At 45.3% G+C, this 26,773-nt stretch overlaps 1 protein-coding gene across 19 annotated transcripts in view; it reads left to right on the forward strand.

The window, feature by feature from the left end:
• UBE2D4 (ubiquitin conjugating enzyme E2 D4) overlaps positions 1 to 26,773 on the forward strand; it is a 29,093-nt gene that overhangs the window by 1,799 nt on the left and 521 nt on the right. For 2 of the 19 annotated variants that reach the window (XM_078342296.1, XM_078342298.1), the window contains exons 2-8: positions 11,044 to 11,132; positions 13,109 to 13,172; positions 17,312 to 17,343; positions 17,440 to 17,517; positions 22,487 to 22,592; positions 24,201 to 24,294; positions 26,398 to 26,439. In XM_078342296.1, the coding sequence (XP_078198422.1) occupies positions 17,335 to 17,343; positions 17,440 to 17,517; positions 22,487 to 22,592; positions 24,201 to 24,294; positions 26,398 to 26,439 (329 nt within the window). In that variant the 5' untranslated portion in view covers positions 11,044 to 11,132; positions 13,109 to 13,172; positions 17,312 to 17,334. Of the gene's footprint in view, positions 1 to 11,043; positions 11,133 to 12,137; positions 12,262 to 13,108; positions 13,173 to 17,311; positions 17,344 to 17,439; positions 17,518 to 22,486; positions 22,593 to 24,200; positions 24,683 to 26,397; positions 26,584 to 26,773 lie in introns of those variants that run through there. The other 17 variants (XM_078342289.1, XM_078342290.1, XM_078342294.1 and 14 more) reach the window with 13 other exon arrangements.

The following is a 26,773-nucleotide window of genomic DNA, read 5'->3' on the forward strand; positions in this document are numbered from 1 at the left end:
GACACTTCCCACCAGGCCCCATCTCTAACATTGGGGATCACATTTCAGCATGAGATTTGGAGGGGATAAATACCCAAACCAGATCAACCATCATTGTTCAATGAGCCTTTTTATTAATTCATGTTACTGGGTTTGATTGCCAGAGGTGGAATTACAGGATCTCTGGGAGTATGACTCATTTTTAAAAAATTAAATAGCTGTCCAAAAGAGTGATAATTTTGATGAGTTATTGTCTGAAAGGGGTCATCTGTCATCCTAGGACTTTGCAGCCAGCGAGTGGCATGCTGAGATCTGTATTATAAAAAGATCCTTCTGGCTGCAGTGTGGCCTGAAGTGGGGCAGAGGAAAACTAGAGGCCGTTGTGAAGGTTTAGCAGAGGCTTTGTCCAAATTAATGACCATGGAATGGATACTAGGCCAAAGCAGTGCCTGGACCATATTGCAGAAGTGAAATTGACAGGACTTGGAGAGAGGATGTGGTGAAAGTGAAACAAGGAGATGCACAAAATGGGTCACTTGGTGGATAGGGGTGTCATTGTCTAGGATAGGGAATCAGAAGTTTTGAAGCAGAGCGGAGGGTAGGAGAGATTAAGGAGTAAAGGTTTGAGCCTACATATTCAAAGGTGTCAACTGATAAGATTTTATAAAACAGAAGGCTTGGAAAACAAGTTTGGACCTTAAGCATGAAATGTCAACTATAGATCCAAGGTAACTGAAGTCATAAGGCCAGGGAGAGCTTTTTCTTGATAAGAATCAAGGACAGGCCAGACACAGTGGCTCACACCTATAATCCCAGCCCTCTGGGAGGCTGAGGCAGGTGGATTGCTTGAGTCCAGGAGTTCGAGACCAGCCTGGGCAACACAGTGAAACCCCATCTCTACTAAAAATACAAAAAATGGCTGGGCATGGTGGCTCACGCTTGTAATTCCAGCACTTTGGGAGGCTGAGGCGGGTGGATCATTTGAGGTGAAGAGTTTGAGACCAGCCTGGCCAACATAGTGAAACCCCTTCTCTAATAAAAATACAGGCCAGGTGTGGTGGCTCACGCCTGTGATCCCAGCACTTTGGGAGGCTGAGGTGGGTGGATCATGAGGTCAGGAGTTCAAGACCAGCCTGGCCAAGATGGTGAAACCCTGTCTCTAAAAAAGTAAAAAATAAAAAAATACAAATACAAAAAAAGTTAGCCAGGCATGGCGGTATGTGCCTGTAATCCTAGCTACTCGGGAGGCTGAGGCAAGAGAATTACTTGAACCCAGGAGGTGGAGGTTGCAATGACTCGAGATTGTGCCACTGCACTGTGATAGAGTGAGACTCTTTCTCAAAAAAATAAATAAATAAAAATTAAAAGGCCAGAAGCGGTGGCTTACAACTGTAATTCCAGCACTTTGGAAGGCCAAGGTGGGCAGATCATGAGGTCAGGAGATCAAGACTATCCTGGCCAACATGGTGAAACCCTGTCTCTAATAAAAATACAAAAATTAGCTGGGCATGGTAGCACATGCCTATAGTCCCAGCTACTTGGGAGGCTGAGGGAGGAGAATCACTTGAACCTGGGAGGCGGAGGTTGCAGTGAGCCGAGATCATGCCACTGTCCTCCAGACTGGTGACACAGTGAGACTCTGTCCCAAAATAAATAAATAAATAAATTGGCTGAGTGTGGTGACACAGGCCTGTAATCCCAACTACTCATGAGGGTAAGGTGGGAAAATCACCCGAGCCTGGGAGGTCAAGGCTGCACTGAGCTTCACTACTACACTCCGGCCTAGGCAACCAGAGTGAGACCTGTCTTTTTTTTTTTTTTTTTTTTTTGAGATGAAGTCTCGCTTTGTTGCCCAGGTTGGAGTGCAGTAGCACGATCTCAGCTCACTGCAGCCTCTGTCTCCTGGGTTCCAGTGATTCTCCTGCCTCAGCCTCCTAGGTAGCTGGGATTACAGGCACATGCTACTGCATCCGGCTAATTATTGTATTTTTAATAGAGATGGGGTTTCACTGCGTTGTCCAGGCTGGTCTAGAGCTCCTGACATCTAGTGATCTGCTCGCCTCTGCCGCCCAAAGTGCTGGAATTACAGGCATGAACCACCAAGCCCTGCCAAGACCCTGTGTTAAAACAAAAATAAAAAACAAAACAAGAATCAAAGTCAGGGCTGGCTTCATGTGTGTGTGATGCATTCACTCTCTCAGGGCCCTAGGCTTGGATGGGCTCTGCATTTGGTTTTACGCTCTGCTGTCACCATCAGGAAATTCTTTATAATTATTGAACTAGGGACCTTACATTTTCACTTGCACAAGGCCCTGCAAATTATGTAGCAAATCCTGGAAAAACCAACAGAACTGTAGGAAATACAACTTTAAAAGTGTGTCAAGCCTGCAGTGATGAGATGGCACTATTGGGCCAACACTAGTTAGGATGTCTTGGCTGCAAGTGCCAGAAGCTGAGCTGCCCTTGCACATGGAATTGGAGGTCCTGTGGCAGGACTTTGGGAGCAACTCAGTCCTCCTCTCCTAGTCTGTTCCTGTGGGACGCTGGGCTGAATGGCTGGGACACAGCCTGCTGGACATCTGGGAGGAAGAGAGATGATTACATCTAAAAGAACTGATGAGAATGTTCTGAGAAAGCCCAGCAAAACTTTGTTTTTTTCCTTTGCCTTGTTATAAATTATATCTCATTCTCATTCCTTTTTTTTTTTTTTGAGACGGAGTTTCACTGTTGTTACCCAGGCTGGAGTGCAATGGTGCAATCTCGGCTCACCGCAACCTCCACCTCCTGGGTTCAAGCAATTCTCCTGCCTCAGCCTCCCGAGTAGCTGGGACTACAGGCACGCACCACCATGCCCAGCTAATTTTTGTATTTTTAGTAGAGATGGGGTTTCAACTTGTTAACCAGGATGGTCTCCATCTCTTGACCTCGTGATCCACCCGCCTCGGCCTTCCAAAGTGCTGGGATTATAGGCGTGAGCCACCATGCCCAGCCTTCTCATTCTCATTCCTAAACCAATGAGTGGCAAGGAGTCTGGCTACCCTTAGACCTGGAGCTGAGGGTGAGTTGACCAGAACTGAACAGGAGTCCTTCAGAAAGGAGGAAGGCAGATAGGTGCTGAGCAGGTAGCCAGCAGCAGTATGCGAGCCTGAGCCAGGTGTGTGGTGTCCATTAGCTGCCCCCTTAGTTTCCAATCCCATAGCCCTTTCTAACCAACTTCAGCCCTTTAAAAAAAAGTTTTCAAATGAGTTGAATGTTTTTAGATGTACTTTTTATTTATTTATTTAGTGTTTTAAAACAGGGTCTCACTCTATTACCCCAGCTGGAATGCAGAGGCTCAGTCATAATAGCTCACTGCAGCCTTGACCTCCTGGAGTCAAGCATTCCTCCCGCTTAGCTTCCCCAGTAGCTGGGACTACAGGTGCCTGCCACTACATCTGGCTAATTTTAAAATTGTTGTAGCGAGTGGATTTCACCATGTTGCCCAGGCTGGTGAAACTCCTGGGCTCATGCAATCCTCCCACCTCAGCCTCCCAAAGTGCTGGGATTACAGGTGTGAGCCACTGTTCTTAACTGGGAAAGGGTTATATGTGGCAGCATTTCAATTTTTAAATTTAAACTTTTTTTTTTTTTTTTGCTGTTTGATATGTGTATTAGTCCATTTTTACATTGCTATTAAGAAATACCTGGCTGGGCGAGGTGGCTCATATCTGTAATCACAGCACTTTGGGAGGCTGAGGCAAGCAGATCATCTGAGGTGAGGTCCTGGTCAACATAGTGAAACCCCTTCTCTAATAAAAATACAAAAATTAGCTGAGCATGGTGGTGCGTGCCTGTAATCCCAGGTACTCGGGAAGCTAAGGCAGGAGAATCACTTGAACCTAGGAGGCAGAGGTTGCAGTGAGCCAAGATCATGCCATTGCACTCTACCCTGGGTCAAAAAAAAAGAGAGAGAGAGGGAGGGAGGGAGGGAGGGAGGGATACCTGAAGGCTGGATAAGGTGGCTCATACCTGTAATCCCAGCACTTTGGGAGGCCGAGGAGGTGGATAGCCTGAGCTCAGGAGATCAGGACCAGCCTGGGCAACATGGCAAAACCCCATCTCTACCAAAAATATAGAAAATTAGACAGGCATGGTTGGTGGTATTCGCCTATGGGCTCAGCTACTCAGGTGGCTGAGGTGGAAGGATCTCTTGAGTCTGGTAGGTAGAGGTTGCAGTGAGCCAATATCATGCCACTGCACTCCAACCCAGGTGAAAGAGTGAGACCCTGTCTCAAAAAAAAAACCTGAGATGAGATAATTTAGGAAGAAAAGAGTTTTAATTGGCTCATGGTTCCACAGGCTGTACAAGAAGCATGGTATAAGTGTCTGCTTTGCTTTGGAGGAAGGGAAACTCAGAGGCATGATGGAAGGCAAACCGGGAGCAGAGCAGGCATATCACGTGGCCAGAACAGGAGCAAGAGAGAGAGAAGGGAAGGGGTGACACACTTTTATTTAGTTACTTATTTTTGAGACAGGGTCTCACTCTGTCATGCAGGCTGGAGTGCAGTGGTGCAATCTCAGCTCACTGCAGCCTCCACCTCCCTGGTTCAAGTGATTCTCATGTCTCAGCCTCTAGAGTAGCTGGAATTACAGTGTGTACAACCATGCCTGGCTACTTTTTGTATTTTTAGTAGAGATGGGGTTTTGCCATGTTGCCCAGGCTGATCTGCAACTCCTGAGCTCAAACGATCCACCTCAGCCTCCCAAAGTGCTGGTATTACAGGCGTGAGCCACCATGCCTGGCCATGACACACTTTTAAACAACCAGATCTTGTGAGAAGAGGATAGTACAAATGGTTGGTACGAAACCAATCACTCCCCACCAGGCCCCACCCTCAGCATTGGAGATTACAGTTGGACAGGGTTTTGGGTGGGAACACAGATCCAAACCGTATCAATACATATTTAATTCATATATTTTGCAATACATGTACTTTAAAGAAAATTTGGAAAATAACCTGGCTGAGCACAGTGTCTCACACGTGTAATCTCAGCACTTTGGGAGGCCGAGGCGGGTGGATCACTTGAGGCCAGGAGTTTGAAACCAGCCCAGCCAAATGGCAAAACCCTGTCTCTCCTAAAAATACAAAAACTCGCTGGGTAGTGGTAGGTGCCTGTAATCCCAGCTACTTGAGAGGCTGAGGCATGAGAATTGCTTGAACCCAGGAGGTGGAGATTGCAGTGAACTGAGATGGCATCACTGCACTCCAGCCTGGGTGACAGAGCAAAATCCTGTCTCAAAACAATAAAAATAAATAAATAAAATTAAATGAAGAAAATTTGGAAAATACCCCCAAAATTCGGTTTTTAAAAAAGTCATCTCTAGTCATCTAAAGTGGGTCACTTTTTGTTGCTGGAATGTGTGCCATCCAGTTCCCCTCCTGGGGGGCAACCACTGTTCAGGTAGTCTTCTAGAAATATATATATATATATTCTACCCACTCATGATGTAATCGTGTTCACATTTTGGTGGATTTTATTTCAGTGCCTTTGATGTGTGTGTGTTTCAGAGCGTTGTCATCATGTAGTCATCACATTTTATACTCAGCTTTTTTCTTGCCCTTTTCCTTTAATGTTGTATCGTGGCATTTTCTCCTGTTATTCTGTAGTCTTTAAAAACTGTAATTTTTAGTGGCTGCATAATACTTGGTTTCGTTTCTCAAAACCAAAAAAAAGTTAACTTCTGGTTATAAAGGTAGTAATTGCTCTTTAAGAAACTTGGGGCCAGGTGTGGTGGCTTACACCTGTAATCCGAGCACTTTGGGAGGCTGAGGCAGGAGGATCAGTTGAGGTGAGGCGTTCGAGACCAGCCTGGTGAACATGGTGAAACCTGTCTCTACTACAAATACAAAAATGGCCAGGCATGGTGGCGCGTGCCTGCAATCCCAGCTATTCTGGAGGGTGAGGCACGAGAATTGCTTGAACCTGGTAGGCAGCAGTTGCAGTGAGCCAAGATGGCACCATTGCACTCCAGTCTGGGCAACAGAGTGAGACCCTATCTCAAAAAAGAAAATAAAATAAAATAGAAATAAAGAGAACTTGGAAGTATAGATAATACCATATTCATGTACTTCAAGATGAATATTTTTTCAGATGTTCACATATCTGAAATTGGGATGCTTCTTCCAATAGCTGTCAGCCAGGTTACCTTCACTTAGTTGTCACTATCTGTGTGAGTAAACTGGATCATTTCAGTTCGTTATGAGGTAAGTGCGTTGCTGGTACTATATTTGTTGAGTTTAACCGTTTTAAAAATATATTCAAAAAGATAGTGTGATTTAGCACTGAAAAGAAAAGATTTGTGAACACACAGGCACAGAAACAGGACAGTGGAGAGTAAATTTCCTATTGGTGGAGCAAATATTTGTTGTTGTGAGAGGAAAGACTGCAATTTTCTAATTCCATGTCAAGCAACCAAATTCTTCATAGCCCCAGAAAGAAAGGTACCACCTACCCTCAAGTTGGTGACGCTGGATCGTTTTTTCTTGCTGGAATATGTGCAAAGAGATTGTGTATCACGGGGCCGTTGGAGAATTGATGGCTTGAATGAAAACTTCAGAAGCAGTAGTAGAGGATTCTAAGAATTGCCACATTAACTATTGATTTGGACGACACGGAGGATGGTACTGTGTAGACATCAATGACTCGGTGCTGGGCTCTGACTCGGAAGAAACTTTAGGAATACCTGAACAAATCAGTTTATTTATTTCGCTTGTTTTTCCTTTTTCTTGTATGCATGAATGACAAAAAGAAACACACAAAGCTCTGTTTAAGCCTAAAATAATTATTTTGGATAAAAGTAATTTTAATTTAAAAAATTTTTTGAAATAGAGTCTTTGTCACACAGGCTGGAGTGCAGTGGCACCATCTTGGCTCACTGCAACCTCCGCTTTCCAGGCTAAAGCGATTCTTTTTTTTTCTTCCCCCACAGGGAGAAAAAAAGTATTTTCACTTTCAACAGGGAAAAAAAGTATTTTATTTGATAACCAAGTACACACACATATTCACACACACACTTGTATATACAACTAAAACAATTTTTTTTACTCTTACCATGTGGGATGGATTGTGAAATATTATATGTTCTTTCATTTAAAGAGAAATGCTGGTCACCTTTTAGTAAAAAAAAAAAATTCACAAATCACTGATATGTTATAACCCATAACTGCTCTAGAGCATTAACGATGCTAAGGTATAATTTTAAGGAAATATATAGTCATGCTCCTCCTTAGAATTAGCCCATGTGGTATTTTAGGTACTCACCTCAGAGAAAAAGAATTAACATAGCCTTGTTACCATGTATCCTGCCTGGACATGGTACATACTTTCAGTGAGCTTAAATCACTTCCCTTCCTAGGCCCAAGATCTGAGGGAATGACTTGCACTATGTAACAGGACCCTTTGTCTGTGTTACACATTTTTTTTTTCTTTTTGAGACGGGGTTTGACCATGTTGGCCAGGTTGGTCTTGATCTCCTGACCCAGTGATCTGCTCACTTCGGCCTCCCAAAGTGCTGGAATTACAGGTGTGAGCCACCGCGCCCAGCCTTATATTACACATTTTATACGTGTCTTTTTATGTACATTATTTCACTTGACCTTCACAACAACCGTGTGAGGTAGGCAGGGGAAAATATCAGATTCACTTTATAGATAGTAAAGTTAAGGTTCAGAGAGGTTAAGTGACTTTCTTATACCTAGTATGAGGCAGAGACAGGATAGGAACTATTAACTTTTAGGTTGGGGGCGCTTTTCTCTAAACCACATAGCTTCTGAGAGTATAATCTAACCCCCAATTTTTTTTTTTTTTTTTTTTTTTGAGATGGAGTTTCCCTCTTGTTACCCAGGCTGGAGTGCAATGGCACAATCTCGGCTCACTGCAACTTCCACCTCCTGGGTTCAAGCAATTCTCCTGCCTCAGCCTCCTGAGTAGCTGGGATTACAGGCATGAGCCACCACACCCAGCCAATAACCCAAAATATTTTTACTGCTTCATTCTCATTTTCTTATTGTTAATTCAACTTTTTACAGGATACCATAAAAGACCTAATTCTAAATTAATCGTGCTAAATTTATGCTTCTCTACCAATGAAAACTTATGGCCATAGAACACATGTTTTTTTCTTTTTTTTTTTTTTTTTCTTTTGAAAACAGTTTTGTATGGCACCTGGTATGCAATCCTAAAATGAGAGAACACATGTTTTTTTGGAAAGCACTGTCTCTTTGCATCTAGTCTAAAGGAACATAAGCAATATGAAAGACCCTAGAGGCCAAGGAAATTGAAGAGAAGTCAGAAGAAGGGATATAAAGGGAATGCATTAATGGATTTTAGTCCCTTTAAGCTAGTACTTTTGTGAGAGGGTTCAATGGAGAGCTTTAATGCAGATGAGACTTGAAGCTTTTGAAGATCTCAGTCTTAATGAAGTTATTCAAACTCAAATCTTGAATGCATGATGATGATAGGCCATGGTCTTCAAAAACGTGGTATTCGATGATCTCCCAAAGTGCTAGTATTTGAATACCACAATACGTATTGATTGATGTTTTTGTCCATTAATGGTCCATGAGTTTCTTTAAGTTAAGTCCCTTTTAGAGTCCACAGATAACAGTGTCCTGCAAAACTGTTGGGGATTGGAGGCTGCCAGCAGACCCCAGACACTCCGCCCTGGTCCATGATGTCATCCTCTAAAGCAATTCTGGTGCCTCAGCCTCCCAAGAGGCTGGGATTATAGGTACATGCCACCATGCCCAGCTAAGTTTTATATTTTTAGTAGAGACAGGGTTTCGCCATGTTGGCCAGGCTGGTCTCAAACTCCTGACCTCAAGCGATCCACCCGTCTTGGCTTCCCAAAGTGCTGGGATTACAGGCATGAGGCATTGTACACAGCCTGATAAAAGTAATTTTAAAATAAAGTATATGTGCAAAGAAAGCATTTGGTGTTAGTTTATTTGCTAGCACGTTTTTTTTTTTCTTAAATGTATGTCAATTAAAAATATGTGTCTTACAAAGGATGGAGTCTTGGAGCTGATGAAACACAGTGAAGGAATAACTGAGTATGCACCAAACTATGTTCAATATCTCTACTAATATTCATACTTTCTCTTTTTCAGGACTTCTCCCTTTTATCATTGTTACCTGTAATAATAATTAATAATTTACAATTAATTATAATTTACAATTAATAAAATATTCTATTTGTATATTTAATGATTTGGTAATAAATTCCCATGGTTCAAAAGGTACGAAGGATATACAGGGAAAAGTCTCCCACCCAAGACTGTAGCCAGCCATCCAATTCCTCTCCTGGGGGAGGGCCACCCAGTGTCAAAGTATTCCTCTAGAAATATATATATATATATATATTCTACTTATTCCTCCACCTTTTTATAATACTGTAGCATCCACTATACCACTATTGTCTTAATATTTACTGGGTGCTCTTGCTTACATTATATACATTAAAAATTTATATATATCCAGCCAGACTAAGCTTCACAACTGAAGGAAAAATAAAATCTTTTATGAACAAGCAAGTACTCAGAGATTTTATTACCACCAGGCCTGCTTTACAAGAGCTTCTGAAAGAGGCATTACACACAGAAAGAAACAACCAGTATTAGCCTTACTAAAAATATACCAAAAAGTAAAGAGCACCAACATAAAGAAGAATTTTCATCAACGAATGGATCAAACAGCCAGATAACATCAAATGGCAGTAACCCTAAATTTAAATCGACTAAATCCCTCAATCAAAAGACACAGCCAAAACCCAACAGCATGTTACAACCAGACCTGTTTCACATGCAAGGATACACAAAGACTCAAAGGAATGGAGAAAGATTTACCAACCAAATGGAGAGCAAAAATAAACAAACAAACAAATAAATAAATAAATAAAAAGCAGGAGTTGCAATTCTCGTAGCGGATAAAATAGATTTTAAAGCAACGAAGATATAGTGGTAAAAGGATCAATACAACAACAAGAGCTAACTATCCTAACACCCAGATACATAGAGACTTAGATTCAACGAGACAGAAAATTAATAAGGATATCAAGGACTCGAACTCAGATCCGGAACAAGTAAACTTAATAAATATTTATAGAGCTCTCCACTTCAAATACATAAAATATACATTCTTGTCAATGCCACATCACACCTACTCATAGGTTTAAATGAAACTGATTGGCCATTATTAATACCCATTTTTTTTTTTAGAATAAAGCAATATTTCCGTTCACCCTCCCTCTCTCTCTTCCTCTTTCTTTCTCTCCTTTACTCATTTTTTTTTCTTTCCTTCTCTCAAAAAAAGAAATCAACTTGTAAACCTCTAGATTCAGGTCGGCAATGTCTCTCTCATTGCTTGAATTCCTTCCTTCCCTTTCCTCCTTCCCTCCCCCCCGCTTCCTCCCTTCCTTCCTTCATCCCCTCCTTCATCCCCTCCTTCCTCCCTTCCTTCCTCCCTCCCTCCCTCCTTCCCTCCCTTCCTGCCTTCCTCCCTTCCTCCTTCCCTCCCTAAAAAAAAAAAAAAAATTTATATGCAAAATTTGTAGCCACACAATAGTGCCAGCAAGTTGGCAGGCAGGTATGATTACAACTTAACAGATGGTTATACTGAGGCCCAACAAGGTGAAAGTCATTTCCTCAGTGACAGAGCTGGGACTCGGACCTGAGTCTTCTAACCCTATGAGGTGAGCACAGGAATTCGATGTGTGAGTGGACCAGTTTCTTTTAAGTGGCACCATTCTTCCTTGAAATGCCAGTTAGCATTCGAAACTCCTAGGTGCCGGTTGGAGTCTATCAGTAGAGATCCACAAGTGGCCTTTCAGGGATCATTAAGTGCTGGTGTAACTGTTTATCACACCTCTAAAGGAGGGACGTGGATTCTGCATACAGGCAGTGCAAAAGCACAGAAGTATGGGAAAACCTTGTGAGGGGGAGGGGAATTGGCCTGTACTGCTGGCTTTTCCTGCCCCTGGCTGCTCATATAACCTATTTAGGATTTGCCTTAACCGTTCTGTCATAGAACTTGTTCATCCATGCAGTGTCACAATGGATATAAACAGTTCCCCTGCACCGTGATAATGGAGGTGCTGAGGGGCACACAGCAGAGAGGTAAGCAAAAAGGAACTCTTCTGCAGAGTTTTCTTTCTTTTTTTTCCTTTTCTTTCTTTCTTTTTTTTTTTTTTTTTTTTTTTGAGATGGAGTCTCACTCTGTGTTGCCCAGGCTGGAGTGCAATGGCGTGGTCTTTGCTCACTGCAACCTCCACCTCCCAGGTTCAAGCAGTTCTCCTGCCTCAGCCTCCCGAAGAGCTGGAGTTACAGGCATGTGCCACCACACCCAGCTAATTTTTTGTATTTTTAGTAGACACAGGGTTTCACCATGTTGGCCAGCCTGGTCTTAAACTCCTAACCTCAGGCGACCCACCCGCCTCAGGCCCCCAAAGTGCTGGGATTATAAGTGTGAGCCACTAAGCCCAGCTGATTTCTGTAGCTCTTGCATTTCTTAGCCTGTCCTTGGTCCCCTTGTCTGACCTCAGTTGTTCCCTAAGTTAAATTCTCTTTTGACCACTCCTGATGCTGCTTCCTGAGTGCTTGTAAAATATCATTCATTTTACTTATGAGGAAATGTGTTCAGATATATTAGATACTAATTGAGAATTGGCCAGTGCTATACTGGTAGATGTTTAAAGATCAGCTCTTCGGGAGAAAACATGGCCCTGATTTGTAGCATGTGCTGGCTTTTGTGATGTTAATACTTGCATCTTGGTTGATTAAATTTGAAGTGAAGGAGATAAATGCAGGATGGTTACTGAAATGATTAGCATGTCCAGAGACATATGGTGAAACCAGGAGAGTTTGTGTAGATAGGACGGTGTTTGGCTTAGTTCAGCGAAGGAGGAATGTCATTAGCCAGGTATGAACTTTGTACACATGCCAGGTCCCTGAGGAGTTTCCCTGCCACACAATGCAGGATACACTGTTGCTTGTACCTCCTTCCTTCCTTTCAGAACCTGTGGAAACCCAAGGCATTTACTAAGATCTGGAACCTGGGAAGAATAGGGGGTATTGTATTAGGAAACCTTCTCCTATGTGTAACTTTTTTTTTTTTTGAGACAGGGTCTCACTCTGTCGCCCAGGCTGGAGTGCAGTGGCACAATCACAACTCACTGAAGCCTTGACCTTTCAGATTCAAGTGATCCTCCAGCCTCACTGGGCTTTTGTTGTTGTTGTTGAAGTAGAGGTAGGGTTTCACGATGTTACCCAGTCTAGTCTTGAACCTCTGGACTCAAGTGATCCTTCCACCTTGGCCTCCCAAAGTGCTTGGATTACAGGCATGTGCCCAGCCCCATGCAAACTGAAGTTTGAGAGTCACTGCCCAAAATCTTGGGCCCTGAGGCTCATGCCGGACCAGGATCACTTTAAAGGATTATGGCCAGAGTTGGTATCCCATAAAGGGAATCCAGTTGTGGTGTGGTCCCTGATCCCCACTGGTGTAGTGTTTGTTAGACTTTGGCTCACATGCCAAAGTCTCCACATTCAGAGCCCTAGGACTTGCCACATAACCAGTGGTGAGTAGGGTGATTGGTATGGTGGTTGGGGAGGTAAAGTAGAGAGATGGACACTTCCTTGGTGCTAACTGCTTCCATGCATTAATTCATTAGCCTACAGTAAAACCTGGCACCTATCCTCCCAGAACCCTCTCCTGGGCTGTTTTTCTTCCATATCCTGAGCACCTGGGGGCCTGGGGATATCCTCTACCTGATCAGGTGGGAGACCAGGCTTGGGGCTAAGGCAGAGCTACCTGTGACTGACTTCTTATCCTGCTGTCTTCCAGCTCTGTACCTTGAGGAGGTAACTTCATCTCTTTACAATTCAATTTTCTAATGTATAAAATGGAAATGATAATACCTACTTCTCTGGTATCTTTATAGCAGGGAGTAGACTTCCATGACCCACCTTGTTTCTAACCCCCTCCTGAGGCCTAGGAGCCTCCTCCCACCGGGAGAATTCCTTCCAGCTACCAAGATTGGTGTGTAGAGGCAGCATTCCCATGCACAGCAGCTCTGACCCACTATCTCATGTTCTAGGAATTAACCGACTTGCAGAGGGATCCTCCTGCCCAGTGTTCTGCGGGACCGGTAGGTGATGACTGTAAGTATTTTTGGGGGCTTCAGGTTGCAGGAGCATTGTAATTAAGACCCCCAAATTTAAGCCAGGCACGGTGGCTCACACTTGTAATCCCAACTACTCAGGAGGCTAAGGCAGGAGAATCACTTGAACCCACGAGGCAGAGGTTGCAGTGAGCCAAGATCATGCCACTGCACTCCAGCCTGGGCAACAGAGCAAGACTCTGTCTCAAAAAGGAAAAAAAAAAAAAAACACCCAAATTTATCAGCCAAGCAGTGTTTAAGAAAACCAATCAGACGTTTTCCCTTCATTTGCTTTTTCATTTGAGGTCTAGGCCATGAGTTCACAGTAGCTTGACTGGTCAGGTTATACTCAGAGTAGTATCTGCATTGCCTTTCATGTCCCATAGTCACCACTTCCCTCTTCTGGGGCATGAGAAAGCCAGCTTGCCCTGAGGAGTCACATCGGCTGCTGGAAAGTGCCCTTGGCCAAGTCAAACTTGGGTGCTGGTGTAAATATTTTTGGAGTTGCTTTAGAGTGCTGCAGCTCCTGGGAGCAGAGCAGTATGGCCAATGAGGAGCAGAGCAGGATAGGGCAGTGGCCACTTGCCTCTGCCTCTGCCAAAGGGAAGGACAATCCCTATTCTTTTCTTTCACTTCTGCTCTTCCCTGGAGGAGACTAAGAAGCAGCTCTGGACAGTTTCTGGGGAGAGAGAGGGCAAAGCAGGACTGCCTCTGCCAGGCCTCTGCCATCCCTCAGAGGTGTTGGCAGAGGCTGAGCTGCCCAGCATTAGGGTTTCCAGTTCTGTCCTCTGCCCACTCACCCATCTCCACTTTTCGGGCTTCTTGGGCTCTGGGACACATTCCTTCCCTGTGAGGCTTCAGTAACTGCAGCCGTAGGAAAGTAGGCAGGGAGGGGAGATTCTATGTATTCAAGGAGAGTGGTGTCAAAGAATCAAAAACAGACAGATAGAATGTGTGTGCCAATGTTCACAGCACTATTAGTCATGATTTTCAGAAGCTGGTAACAACCCAAGTGCCCATCAGTGGATGATAGATAGACAAAGTATGGTTCTGATACACAGTGCAACATGGATGGGCCTTGAAAACATGCTAAGTGAAATAAGCGGGAAAGAAAAGGATGAATATATGATTCCACTTACAGGAAATATATAGATTAGGCAAGTTCATAGAGACAGATGGTAGATGAGAGATTACCTGAGGCTGACGGGAGGGTAAATGGGAGAAATGTTGCTTCATGCGTACAGAATTTGTTGGGGGTGATGGAAAGTTTTGGGAATGGATGGTGGGACTGGTTCTGCAGCACTGTGAAGGCACATGCCACCGAATTGTACATTTAAAAGTTGTTTAAATTGTGTATTTTATACATTTTTTACTACAAAAATAAATTTAGCAAGCTGGAAAAAAAATGAGGGCATGGTGTGATATGTGTACCTGCATGTTCTGGGAGGGGACCAAGCTTAGAGGAGCAACAGGTAGGCCGATGGAGCCACTGAAAATGGAGGACTCTAAAGGCTTTACGTGGGAGTTTAAATCTCGTTTTTGGAGCAGAACAGAAATGTTTCCCAGCTGCCTGTGCAGAGTGTAGGAAACAAGAACAACTCTGCTCCACTGTCCCCCGATACCTGCTCATCACTCTGCTCCCCACTAATCAGTGTTTACCTCATATTGTTCTCACAAGCACCCCAGGTCTCCATAGCATGCTTCCGCTCTTACGGGTCACTTAAGATCATATCAAATTAAACTGGGGTCGTTGTAAGCTTGAACTAGTTCTTGTTCCGCCTTAGCTGTCTAGAGGCTGCTCCTTGGTGCTCAGCTCAGCTCACATTTACCTTCACCATAGCCCAGGACTACGAGAGGCTAGCATCGGCCACCCACCACAGTCAGACCTCAATGGGTGAGGTTTAGAAGGCATTGGAAGCTAGCCTTTGGGGCCATTTCACACTGCCTTATGGGCACACAGCTGCTTCCAGCATCCCTCCTCTGTGTCCTTTCTCGTCCTCTCACTTTTGGGGCTTCTCTTCTGACTCCGCCCTCAAGCCCTGCTTAGTGTCCCAGCAGCCCTCAGGGTTAAATTGAACAAGACCAGAGGATTCCACCCTTCTGTTCTGAAATATATTAATTATCAAAAACACCTTTATTTAATAAAGAATTTCATTCACATTAATATTAGGCAAACATATCTACTGCCAACTAATGATTAACATTAATTGGAATAAAAACAGTCAAAAGCAAAAAAAAAAGTGATATTTTCATTAACTCAGGCAGCCTTATTACAGGTAAAGGTATTCTTTTCAGCACCATTTCTCTGAAATATTGAAAAGGGCTCATGGGCCACCTTGACTACTTTTGGACACCTCTAGGGGCTTGGGAAACTTATGCTCTTGTGCCTGCGCTAATGCTCTCACCCCAAACCTTGGTGCTTTCCTGGACCTCCTATTGGGTAGAGCCTGTGGGGTATTTAAACAAGTGACAGTGAACCCAGGACAGGACCAGGTCTGAAACTTTGGGCTAATTCCATACGCACTATGAGCCCATATGAGACAGAATTCTGTTGCAAATAACAGGCCCTTCAGATGGTCTCAGCAACCCAACTGGATGATGGCATTTTCCACAAAGGCCCTTGAGTCAATATCCCTGGGACCATTTGTATGACTTGGGAGCCTTGGTTGTGGGTGTTTGGGCCACACTAGGCTAGCCTTGCTGATACACGGGAGCTGTTCTGAGAATGGGTAGAGTAGTAAAAATCACCTGAGACGCTGGGGAGGGTATAGGATGTGATATGCAGCAAGAGGAGGTTCTAAACCCCCACCAAAGGGTGGTGACCTGGAAAGGAAGCACGAGAGGGGCTCATTACTGAGTGCCTAGAGCATAGGGCACTGCCCAGGGGCTGGCCAGGAGAGGACTCAGATGGAGGCAGCACCAATGAGGCTCCAGGGCCATGGGCGGTTGGCTCTTGAGAGAGACTCTTTGGAGAGGGCTTCAGAATGAATCGGTGGAAACCAAGGAATAGAGGGGTTTATAAAGAGCAATAAGGAAAATGGCTGAAGCCTAGCTAAGGCTTAATTCTGTGCAAAGAACTGACTGAATTGTAGTTATTGGCACTTGTGTAGTAAAGAACTTAATCTTAGCCGAGCACAATGTCTCACGCCTATAATCCTAGCACTTTGAAAGGCTGAGGCTAGCAGATTGCTTGAGCCCAGCCTGGTCAGCATGGTGAAACCCTGTCTCTTCAAAACAACAACAACAACAACAAAATTTAATCTTGTCCCCAAAAGATCTGGCCTTCATTCCTAACACTTAGGGGGCAATCTCTAAGATATCATACCTGCTAGGAGTGTCTTTGTTTGGCTGGAAGCTTTGATGCACACCAACAATGTGATTTCGGGTGAGGACTGGCCACACCAAGTAGACCACTTATGTGGTTTAAGGTGAGAGCCTAGCCTGGGCAACACAGCAAGACCCCGTCTCTACAAAAATGAAAAAATAAAAGTAAAAAAATTAGCCAGATGTGGTGGCATACACCTGTTGTCCCAGCTCCTGGGAGGTTGAGGCAGAAGGATAGCTTGAGCCTCAGAGTTTGAGGCTACAGTGAGCTTAAATGATGACGCTGCCCATCAGCCTGGGTGGCCGACCATCTCAAAAAAATAAAATAAGGTGGGGGCTTGGATCATGCCTGGAGGAGCTGGAGACCGGAGCCTGAGATCAGCTCTGTGGGCACTCAGATCAGTCAATCATGCTCTCAGGAGCCCCAGTAAGAATTCTGAATACGGAGGCTCCAGGGAGCATCTCTGATTGGGAGTGCTCTGTGTGTGTTGCTGTACAGCAACGCCAGGAGAGTAACATATCCCGACTCCATGGAGAAAGAAGAATGGAACCTCTGTGTTTGGACGCTCTTGATGTTAACCTATGCTGTTTCCCTGTGATAACCGGCCGTCATGAGCACAACCACTTTTAGTGAGCTCTAGGATTCCTAGGCAGTTATCGCATCTTGGGTGGTTTGGGGAACCCCAATTTGTAGTTGGTGTCAGAAGTGAGGGCATCTTGTGTGGACAGTACCCTGTAATTTAGCAGTGCATTTTCAGTAGGTAGACATGTTTTTTGGGGGATCTCTTACATGCCCGTCTCTCTTTTGTCTTGCAGTGTTCCACTGGCAGGCCACCATCATGGGCCCGGTAGGTAGTAGCTGCTGAGCACACCGCTACAGTTTTGCTTCTTGCACTTCGGGCTTAGCACATGCACTTATCTCTTTCTGTGTCTCATCCTTCCAGAATGACAGTCCTTACCAAGGAGGTGTTTTCTTCCTGACCATCCACTTTCCTACGGATTACCCATTCAAGCCCCCAAAGGTGAGGTCCCCCTCACAACTTCCCTGATGTTTGGATGAAGGACAGCATGTGATGAGGGGCCCTTCAAATCGGGTATAGGTAAAAAGAGCTGTATGTGGGGCTTCTCTTTGGGCCCACCGCTCTACGCTGTGGTGACAGCCTCCCAGGACTTTAACCACTGGACTTTGGGAATTACACCTGTTGTGACCAAGGGTCAGTGGGGTGAGCTGGTGCTGGCCTCCTTACTGAGACCACAGTTTGAGTGCTGCTCCTGGTGGCTGTAGCTGAGTCTGGTCATGTCTCCAGGCTCTGGCTCCCTTCTCTGCAGTCCTTTACTTAGAGTTAGGACAGGGTTTCTCAGCTGGGGTGATTTTGCTACTGCCCCAGGGATATTTGGGTAACATCTTGGGATATTTTGGGTTGTCAAAACTGTGATGGGGGGTACTACTGGCATCTAGTGGGCAAAGGCGAGGGTGTTCCAGGGATTCCCTATAGTGCACAGGACAGCCTCCCTTCCCATGAAACAGAATGATCAGCCCCAAGTGTCAATAGTGCCAAGGTGGACACACCCTGGTTTAGGACTGGTGAGTTACACCTTCACTTTCCTTTATTAAGTTAAAAGAATAGAGCAAGCCTCCTTTGCTCTGCATGCACACACCATCCCATCATTGGAGCTTTAGAGAGCAGTGCCACCAAAGGGAAGGAGAAGCCCAGGGAGGTGCCTTGACCACCCTGCTCTAGCCCGTCTTGTGCACTGCAGGTTGTCTTGCTTCCTGGTCCCTTGCGCCTCATACTTCTCACCTGGGCCCTGCATGGGTGGCCAAGCCTGCCAGGAGGCTCACAGTCCTGTGGAGGAGATAGGGTGTTTAGCACATGAGCCAGTGGGCACTGGGGAGGAGCACCAGCAGGGGTTGGAAGCAGGAGCCGGGGGGGTGCGGGGAGATCACCCTGAGGAGGGGCACTGCAGAAGCTAAGCAAGGGGGCAGACTGGTCTCCAGGAAACTGCCCCAGGGGAGTGAGACTGTGAGGAGTTGGGAAGGATGGCCGCAGGAGTGGGGTCTGCATGCCCTGTGTGGGGATTGCCACACTGACGGGATCACTCTGCTGCCTTGTGGAGAAGAGGGTGGGTAGGGATCCCAGCCAGGCAAGGCTCTGTGGTGAGGCATGGCTGGTGGCATGGAGGTGGGGAGAAGAGGTGAATTTAGGAGTGTTAGGTGGAGCTGGCAAGGACAGGCTGCAGTCAGGTGTGACCACACAACAGGGTGTGTGTGATTCACATCATTTTTAACATCTGTTTTTTTCTGATTGCAAAACTGGTGAAAGTTCATTATTATCAGAGAACTAAATTCGCCAATGGTAGCCATGGCCTGCCGCAGACCCAGAAAGGAAAGACCCAGCTGGTGTCCTGGTGTCCAGTCTTCCAGGGTGTTTCCTGCATATACTAGCATATATTTTTATTCTCATTTTAAAAATAAAGACATCAATTCTCTTTTGTGAGTGAGGAAACTGAGGCTTAGAGAAGTTGTATCATTTCCTGAGATGACATGGCCCATAATGGAGGGTGATGTGGCAGCCTTTTAAAAAAACTTTTTATTTTGAATTAATTTTAAACTTAGAAAAAAATTGCAAAAACAGTACAAAGAGTTTTTATGTATTTCTTATCCAGCTTTCCCTGATGTCACCGCCTTACATTACTATATAGCACAATGATCAAAACCAGGGAATTAATGTTGGTCACGACACTACACACTGAAGACCATACTCAATTTTTACCAATTTCTATCAAGTCCTCTTTGTGTTCCAGAACCCAGCTCTCATTTATTGCCATGTCTTCTTAATCATCTCACTCTGTAATGGTACCTCAGTTCTTCCTGGTCTTTCGTGATCATGATGCTTTTGAGGAGTATCAACCAATTATGTTGTCGAATGTCCCTCATTTTGTGTTCGTGTGATGTTTCTCGGGATTGGACTGAGGTTGTGCATTTTGGTTTTTGGTTTTGTCTTTGTTTTTGCTTTTTGAGATGGAGTCTCACTGTATCACCTAGGCTGGAATGCAATGACGTGATCTCGGCTCACTGCAACCTCTGCCTCCCGGGTTCAAGCCATTCTCCCACCTCAGCCTCCTGAGTAGCTAGGACTACAGGCACTTGCCACCACACCTGGCTAATTTTTGTATTATTTTTAGTAGAGATGGGGTTTCACCATGTTGGCCAGGCTGGTCTCGAACTCCTGGCCACAGGTGATCCACCTGACTTGGCCTCCCAAAGTGCTGGGATTACAGGCATGAGCCACTGCGCCTGGCCAGGTTGTGCATTTTGGCAAGACTTACTCCAAAGTCCTCTACCTACATCAGACACCATAGCCAAGGGGTTGTGATGTCGCTAATGCCTTACTACCTTGACTTGGCCTTGATGGCTCAATTTGAGTCAGAGGCTTAGCTGTTGTTTTGCATATTGCTTATTTGAGTCAGTGTGAAGAAGCCATTTCTGCACCACCAGCTGTAGCTCTGTCCAGACAGCACCACCAGAGGCTACCTGGTGCCTGAGCATTTTAAATCTTGGTTAAACGTGTGTAGGATCCCAAAGACCTTTTAAGGTTTTGGCAAGGGAGTCGGGGGTGCAGAGTAGGGCAATGACAGATGCTAAAATAGCTTCACTGCATTGGAGTACAACTGCTGTTCAAGGGGGTTTGGGTGAAAAAGTATAAACATGATTCACAGTGCTCTGACCCACCTCCTGTTCCTTCACCTGTGGAGAGACTGTGGCAGTGTCTTATTAAGTAGTAATTTTCCAGCTTACCTCTTTCATTACCATGTAAGCAGCTGAGGATTTTTCTTAAACAGATACTGATGTAGTTCTGAATGTCTGTTGGGTGTTTTCAGGATACCTAATTGCCCAAGGACAAAGGAGAAACAGCGGTTATTATTAAAAGACTAAGGTGGCTGGGCGCAGTGGCTCATGCCTGTAATCCCAGAACTTTGGGAGGCCGAGGCGGATGGAACACCTGAGGTCGGGAGTTCAAGACCAGCCTTTTCAACATGGCAAAAACTTGTCTCTTCTAAAAAAAAAAAAAAAAATTAGCCAGGTGTGGTGGCAGGCAGCTACTCTGGAGGCTGAGGCAGGAGAATCAGTTGAACCTGGGAAGTGGAGGTTGCAGTGTGCTGAGATCGCGCCACTGCACTCAAGCCTAGGCAATGAGACCGAAACTCTGTCTCAAAAAAAAAAAAAAAAAAAAATACTAAGTAAGCTCTGTGGGTGAGTTGGGATTATTTTAACAAGGAGAGATGTGAGGTGAAAGGTAACAGTGACACTCTATGAGAAAGAAAGTGCTTCTGTCTTTTAAAAATCTCCTTCCATAGGGGAATAGGAGCAATTGAACTTATGTTTTGGCACAATTTTTCTGAAAATAGGAGAAATCTGGCAAGATTGTATGATCTTTATTGGAGATATTGAGGCAGATAATGTCTGAGACCCTTTTGAAGTTTGACCCTTCCTGGGAAAAATTATATGGTAATAGATATTCGAGTTCACATGCACACAACTCTTTTGTCATATTCTAAAGTAAGTTTAAAAAACAACTGTTAAAAACTATATCAAGCATGCAAAAAATTATAGATAATGATATAAAGGATGTTTGTGCATCCTCCGTCTAGCCTAAAAAGTACCTGTGAGGCTGGGCGTGGTAGCTCACGCCTGTAATCCCAGCACTTTGGGAGGCCGAGGCAGCAGGATCAGGGTCAGGAGTTCAAGACCATCCTGGCCAACATAGTGAAACCCCATCTCTATTTAAAAAAAAAAAAAAAAGTACCAGTGAGTTCTCAGAGCTAGCAGAGGAGGTAAAATCCTTATGTTGCTTTGTCCCAGCCCCTGCAGTGGTGTCACTGCTTGCCCACTGGGGGTGTAGATGAGGCAAATTCTTAGGCTCCTGTGGCAGTGGAAGCTGCACCTGACTCAGAGCACCTTGCACATTAGAGAGAGCAGACTGTCCGTGGGTCTCACAACACCTCTGGGAGAGGCACCACGAACCTAGTTACAGTGAAGGCTCTGAGGTCTCAGGAGGTCATTTGAAGAAGTAATGTGCGGCTGTGGTTTAAAAAAAAAAAATCAAATGTAGGAGAGTATAGAGTGAAAATAGAACCTTTTTCAAATTGTGTCTCTCTAGCCACGGCCCCCCACTTTCCTTCCACAAGGCACTGAGGAAAAGACAGTACTTGTCTTTTCATTTCTCTTCTAGGAGCAATCTGCACCTGGGTAAGCACTTGTTTGTGCTCCCTTGTTTCTCCCATGAATGGAACAGACCTTTCCATGAATCTGCATCTTGCTTTTCCCACAGCAATACATCTTGGAGACTGTTCCATATGATCCCATTCATGTTGTAAAAATTCACCTCATTCTTTTTCAACAGTTGTGTAATATTCTGTTGCTTATATATATCATTAATTTAACCAGTCATCAATCTGAAGACATACAGGTTTCAAAACTTCTGTTACAGTGGGTATCCTTACATATTTGAAATGCACAAGGGTATTTTAGAGCTCAATTCTGAGAAGAGGAGGGTCTTATAAAGGGTGAAATAGAAAGTTGGGGAGGGTTTGTGGCCTGGCAGAGGGTTCACAGCCAGGGATTTTCTCCTGATGATGTGTCCTATGTCAACAAAACATCACTGCTTTTTGCATAAAAATTCTGGGCTTTTGAGTCCTTTCCACCATCCTTGTTCCACCCTCAGAGCATACTGCTTCCTCAGAGATGGTATCAATCCCTTACGTTCAGAATGATAATCCAGGAGGGAATGGGTCAAGGAACTTCTGGGTGATCACTCACTTCCATATCTCATTAGAGTTTGGGAGTGGGGGTCTGGCTCAGCCTGCACTGTGGGGCCAGGTAATGCAGCACACTCCAGGTACATCCCAGCAGCAGCTGCTTCCGCTTTATGTGGTTTATTTCTCAGATGTCTCTGTGTTTGTCTGATTTGGGATCTCTTGTCTTTGCAGGTCGCTTTCACAACCAAAATTTATCACCCTAATATCAACAGCAATGGCAGCATCTGCCTCGATATCCTGCGGTCTCAGTGGTCTCCAGCGTTGACTGTGTCAAAAGGTAGAGATGCTGATGGCACGCTGTGTGTGCCTGTCTCTTACACATGTTTTACCCCAGCACTGTCTGAGTGGAAATAGAGGCTCGGAGAGAGCAGGCACTTTCCCAGGCCACACAGCCCTGTCCACTGCTGTGCCCATAAGTGGATATCCTTGCACCTCCAGGAGGCAGCACCAGCAGAACCTTGTGCCCCTCACCAGCGGTCGATTGCCAAGGGGTGCTCAAGACTGTCACATGGGTGCAAAAAGAAAATACTGATTCTACTTGGATTTTTTTATCTAAAAATAAGAAAGGCAAACATTACATTACCTTCTCTGTTCCCTCATTTATTCATCCAATAAGCACAACACGGACTGTGAGTCAGCCCTGAAGGAAGAGATACAGGGCATGCTCCTGGGGCCTTGAAGTTGGCGGAGAAATCCTCCCTTCCCAAAATACATGATGTTGAGCATAATAAACCATGTCTGTGATTGAAGTTGAAGAAACCAGTCTAAACTGAGCTTAGAAATGCGGATATTCCTTCTAAACTAAGATGGGCTGAGCATGGGCTGTGTGTGCGCAGGAGACCTGAATGCGGACGGTGCAGTATCCTGCCAGGTGGAGCGTGGGTAGGATGGTGAAAAATCAACCCCACACAAAAAAGAGAGCCCAGCCTAATTTTTAAACTTTTCTGCAGAGATAGGGTCTTTGCTGCCCAGGCCAGTCTCAAACTTCTAGCCTCAAGCAATCCTCCCACCTTGGCCTCCCAAAGCACTGGGATTATAGTTGTGAGCCGCTGTGCCCAGCCAAGTATCTTCAGAAAGGCAAGCCTGCCCCCAGCCAAGTATCTTCAGAAAGGCAAGCCTGCCCCCAGCCAAGTATCTTCAGAAAGGCAAGCCTGCCCCTGTCATTTGTAGCTTTACATCTGGGGAACTGTAGTCAGGACTTTGATGGACTTGCTGACTCCAGTTTGTTTGGAATCATATGGTGAATTGAAAGCAAAGCCAGGAATGAGGGTCCACATTTCCGTCTGGGACCCCAAGAATCCAGGCACCACAGTTCTGCTCCCCACCATAGCCCTAGTGGGTGATTCCCTTCCCCCAGGGTTACTGAGAGCCACAATGAGTGCATGTCCTAGAGATGGTGCTGGCATGTAGGAGGATGCATCTGCTTTGCAGTTAGACAGACCTTGTTCAGAATCTCATTTTTGCCCATTTATTGAGTGTTCCAAGTCTGTGACCTTGGACAAGTTACTTGAATGCTCTGAATTCTTGTTTCCTTACCAATAAATAGGACTCTTGGGACTAAACACCAGAGATGCATGATGTGGGGTGCCAACAAAGATGGGAGGGCAGTTGGAGACTAAGATGGGGTGCTTCAGTGGAGAAGGGGAATGACAGCCAGGATGCACCCAGGAGGGAAGTGTCCTAGCACAGCATGTCTGAGGCCACGCAGTGGACTGTCTCGTCTGATACATGGGACAGAGCAAGTAGTGCATCAGCAATTTAGATTGGGCTGTTGAAGGGAAGACAACTGCTTGGTCAATATAGAATGTGAGTTCAGAGAGGTTCACCCTGGGGTGACCTAGCCACCTCGTGGCTGCAGCTAACCAACCTTTCCTTTTCTTCCCAGTTCTCTTGTCCATCTGCTCACTGCTCTGCGACCCCAACCCCGATGACCCTCTGGTACCAGAGGTAGCTCACACCTACAAGGCCGACAGAGAGAAGTACGCGTCCTCTTTGGGTTGCCTTTGCACCATGGCTGCCCCAGGCAGCTCCATGCAGTACCTGTGCTCTGAGCTGGTGCTTCTGGGCTGCAGGTTCCCACGGACATCTTCCTGCCCATGCTGAGCCTTGGGCTTGGACTCCTGGCTCTCTCACTAACATGTCCTTTGAGTCTAAGGAGGGAGAAGGAGATAAAAGCAGTTCATCCTCCTGGATAGCTCATTAGCTGCTGCTACTATTTGTGAAACCATTGCCAAGCCCTGCCCTTGAGGCCAGCAAAATCAGTGGTCAGCCAAGAATGGACTCAGAAGAATCTGACAAGAAAATTCTGATTTTAATTCTAAGGTTTATAGCCTAAGACAAGGGGATGTCTGCTTGGCTCTACCCAAGGTGAGGCTGAGGGCAGTCAAGGTGGGAAACACTGCTGTGGTCATTTCGCTGGCTCAGGCTCAGAGGTCAGCAGTGTGTTGCCGTTTCACCAGCAGAACCCCACTGCCAGCTCTCTGTTTAAACAGCAGTTAACAAACCCAGAATTGTAAAATTCTGATTCCCCATAGTCCAGGCACAACCACATGCACTGTAGCATGAGGATGTCGGTAGTTAGTGGGGCAAGCACAAGGAGTCATCGCTGTGTGTCAGTCTCTGAGTGCTGACAGCACTGTGAGAAAGGGCCAGATGTGGCAGGAGCCACAGCCCCATAAGTGGTGGGAATCTCAGTTGTGGGCCTCCGAGGAAGGCATCGCTGGCCCTTTTAAAAGGCATCTTCAGTGAGTGAGTTCTTCGGCTCATTACTCATTACTTCTTTTCTGTTTGAAGTGATTAGAATGGAGTATGTTTTTTCCCTTCCTTTTTTTTTTTTTTGAGGCAAGGTCTCATTCTGTTGCCCAGGCTGGAGTGCAGTGGTGCGATCATGGCTTACTGCAGCTGCCACCTTCTGGGCTCAGCCTCCTGAGAGGCTGGGACTATAGGCATGTGCCACCACACCTGGCTAATTTTTTGTAGAGACAGGGTTTTGCTATGTTGCCCAGGCTGGTCTTGAACTCCTGGGCTCAAGCAGTCTGCCCACTTAGGCCTCCCAAAGTGCTGCAATTATAGCCACTGCACTCACTCAGCCACGTGGTTTTTTCAAATGATATTTTTCTTTTCTTTTTCTTTTTTTTTTTTTGAGACGGAGTTTCGCTCTTGTTACCCAGGCTGGAGTGCAATGGCGCAATCTCGGCTCACCGCAACCTCCGCCTCCTGGGCTCAGGCAATTCTCCTGCCTCAGCCTCCTGCAAATTATATTTTTCTTAAGACCTTTATAGATCTTATTATTTCCCTCACTGGAGTTTCTTCAATAACATTCAACATTTTTAATTGACTGAGGTTTAACTTATATTTGTTTATTTTAACCCTTATTATAAGATATTTTAGACATACCAAAGTGATTTTTTTTAGTGCCTCTTGTAACTATAAATCTCTCTAATTTATAGTCTTAATGGCATCAAATCTCATTACAATGATGAGAGTAAGTGCACATACCTGCATAGCCCTCAGTGGATGCCCGGCCTGCTCCACATGCTTTACATACAGGCTTATCTAGTCTTCCCCACAAGCACACAAAGCAGATACTCTCCCCATGGCAAGAAATCAAAAAATCCAGCACACAGAGGGGCAGAACAGCTGCTGAGGGTGGTGCTGATTCACACTCCGCTGGGCAGGTTCCCAGCGCTTGTTCTGGAGTTTGTGTGCTGGACGGCCTGTAACTGGTACAAACTGACCTTTGTGTGTCTCTTCTCTGTCCTCCCTGCATCCATATTGTAGGACAGGAGAGAGAAAGGGAGGAAGTCTGTTGTATTATTAAATCTTCCACAGCAGATAGTTATGGAGAATCAACAGTTTGGGGTTTGCACATGAGGGGTTCACCAAGTTGGGGGTTACAGCCATGTCTGATAGGCTCCTGGTCCAGGAAAAGCCTTTATTCCACTCACCCATCAGCCCTAGATGTTTGACAAGCAGCAGCAGCAGCAGCAGCATTCCCCATATCAGTCCTGTTCTCTGCACCATAGTGAAGGGAAGTGACCATTTCAAGTGAGATTGTCACTCCCTCTGCTTTTTTTTTCCAGGTACAACAGACTAGCAAGAGAGTGGACACAAAAATATGCTATGTAAGTGCCTCGGAGATTTTACAGGAGACGTTGTCCCAGAGAAGCTAGCAGAGAGGTCTTCCCTTAAAACTTTGGGCTGTTGGCTGAGCCATTCAGAGTATCATCTGTTCTTCAAACAAAATGTTGGTCTCCACTCTCTCCAGCTGCAGCACGTTGGTGCCATTCTCAGCGGTTATGGCTTTGACGGTGCCACCTCTTTGCTGCCAAATCAGCAGCCATTGTTGTTATGATCTGCAGCCTTCCTGGTTACACTGGAATATCTCTCTCTCTGCCACCCCAGTTTATCTGCTGGTCTCTTGGGGGGCCAGACCCTGCACGTCTCTCCTACCTGGCC

This window comes from Callithrix jacchus, chromosome 11, assembly GCF_049354715.1.
Source record: "Callithrix jacchus isolate 240 chromosome 11, calJac240_pri, whole genome shotgun sequence".
In the NCBI taxonomy this organism is placed as follows: domain Eukaryota; kingdom Metazoa; phylum Chordata; class Mammalia; order Primates; family Cebidae; genus Callithrix; species Callithrix jacchus.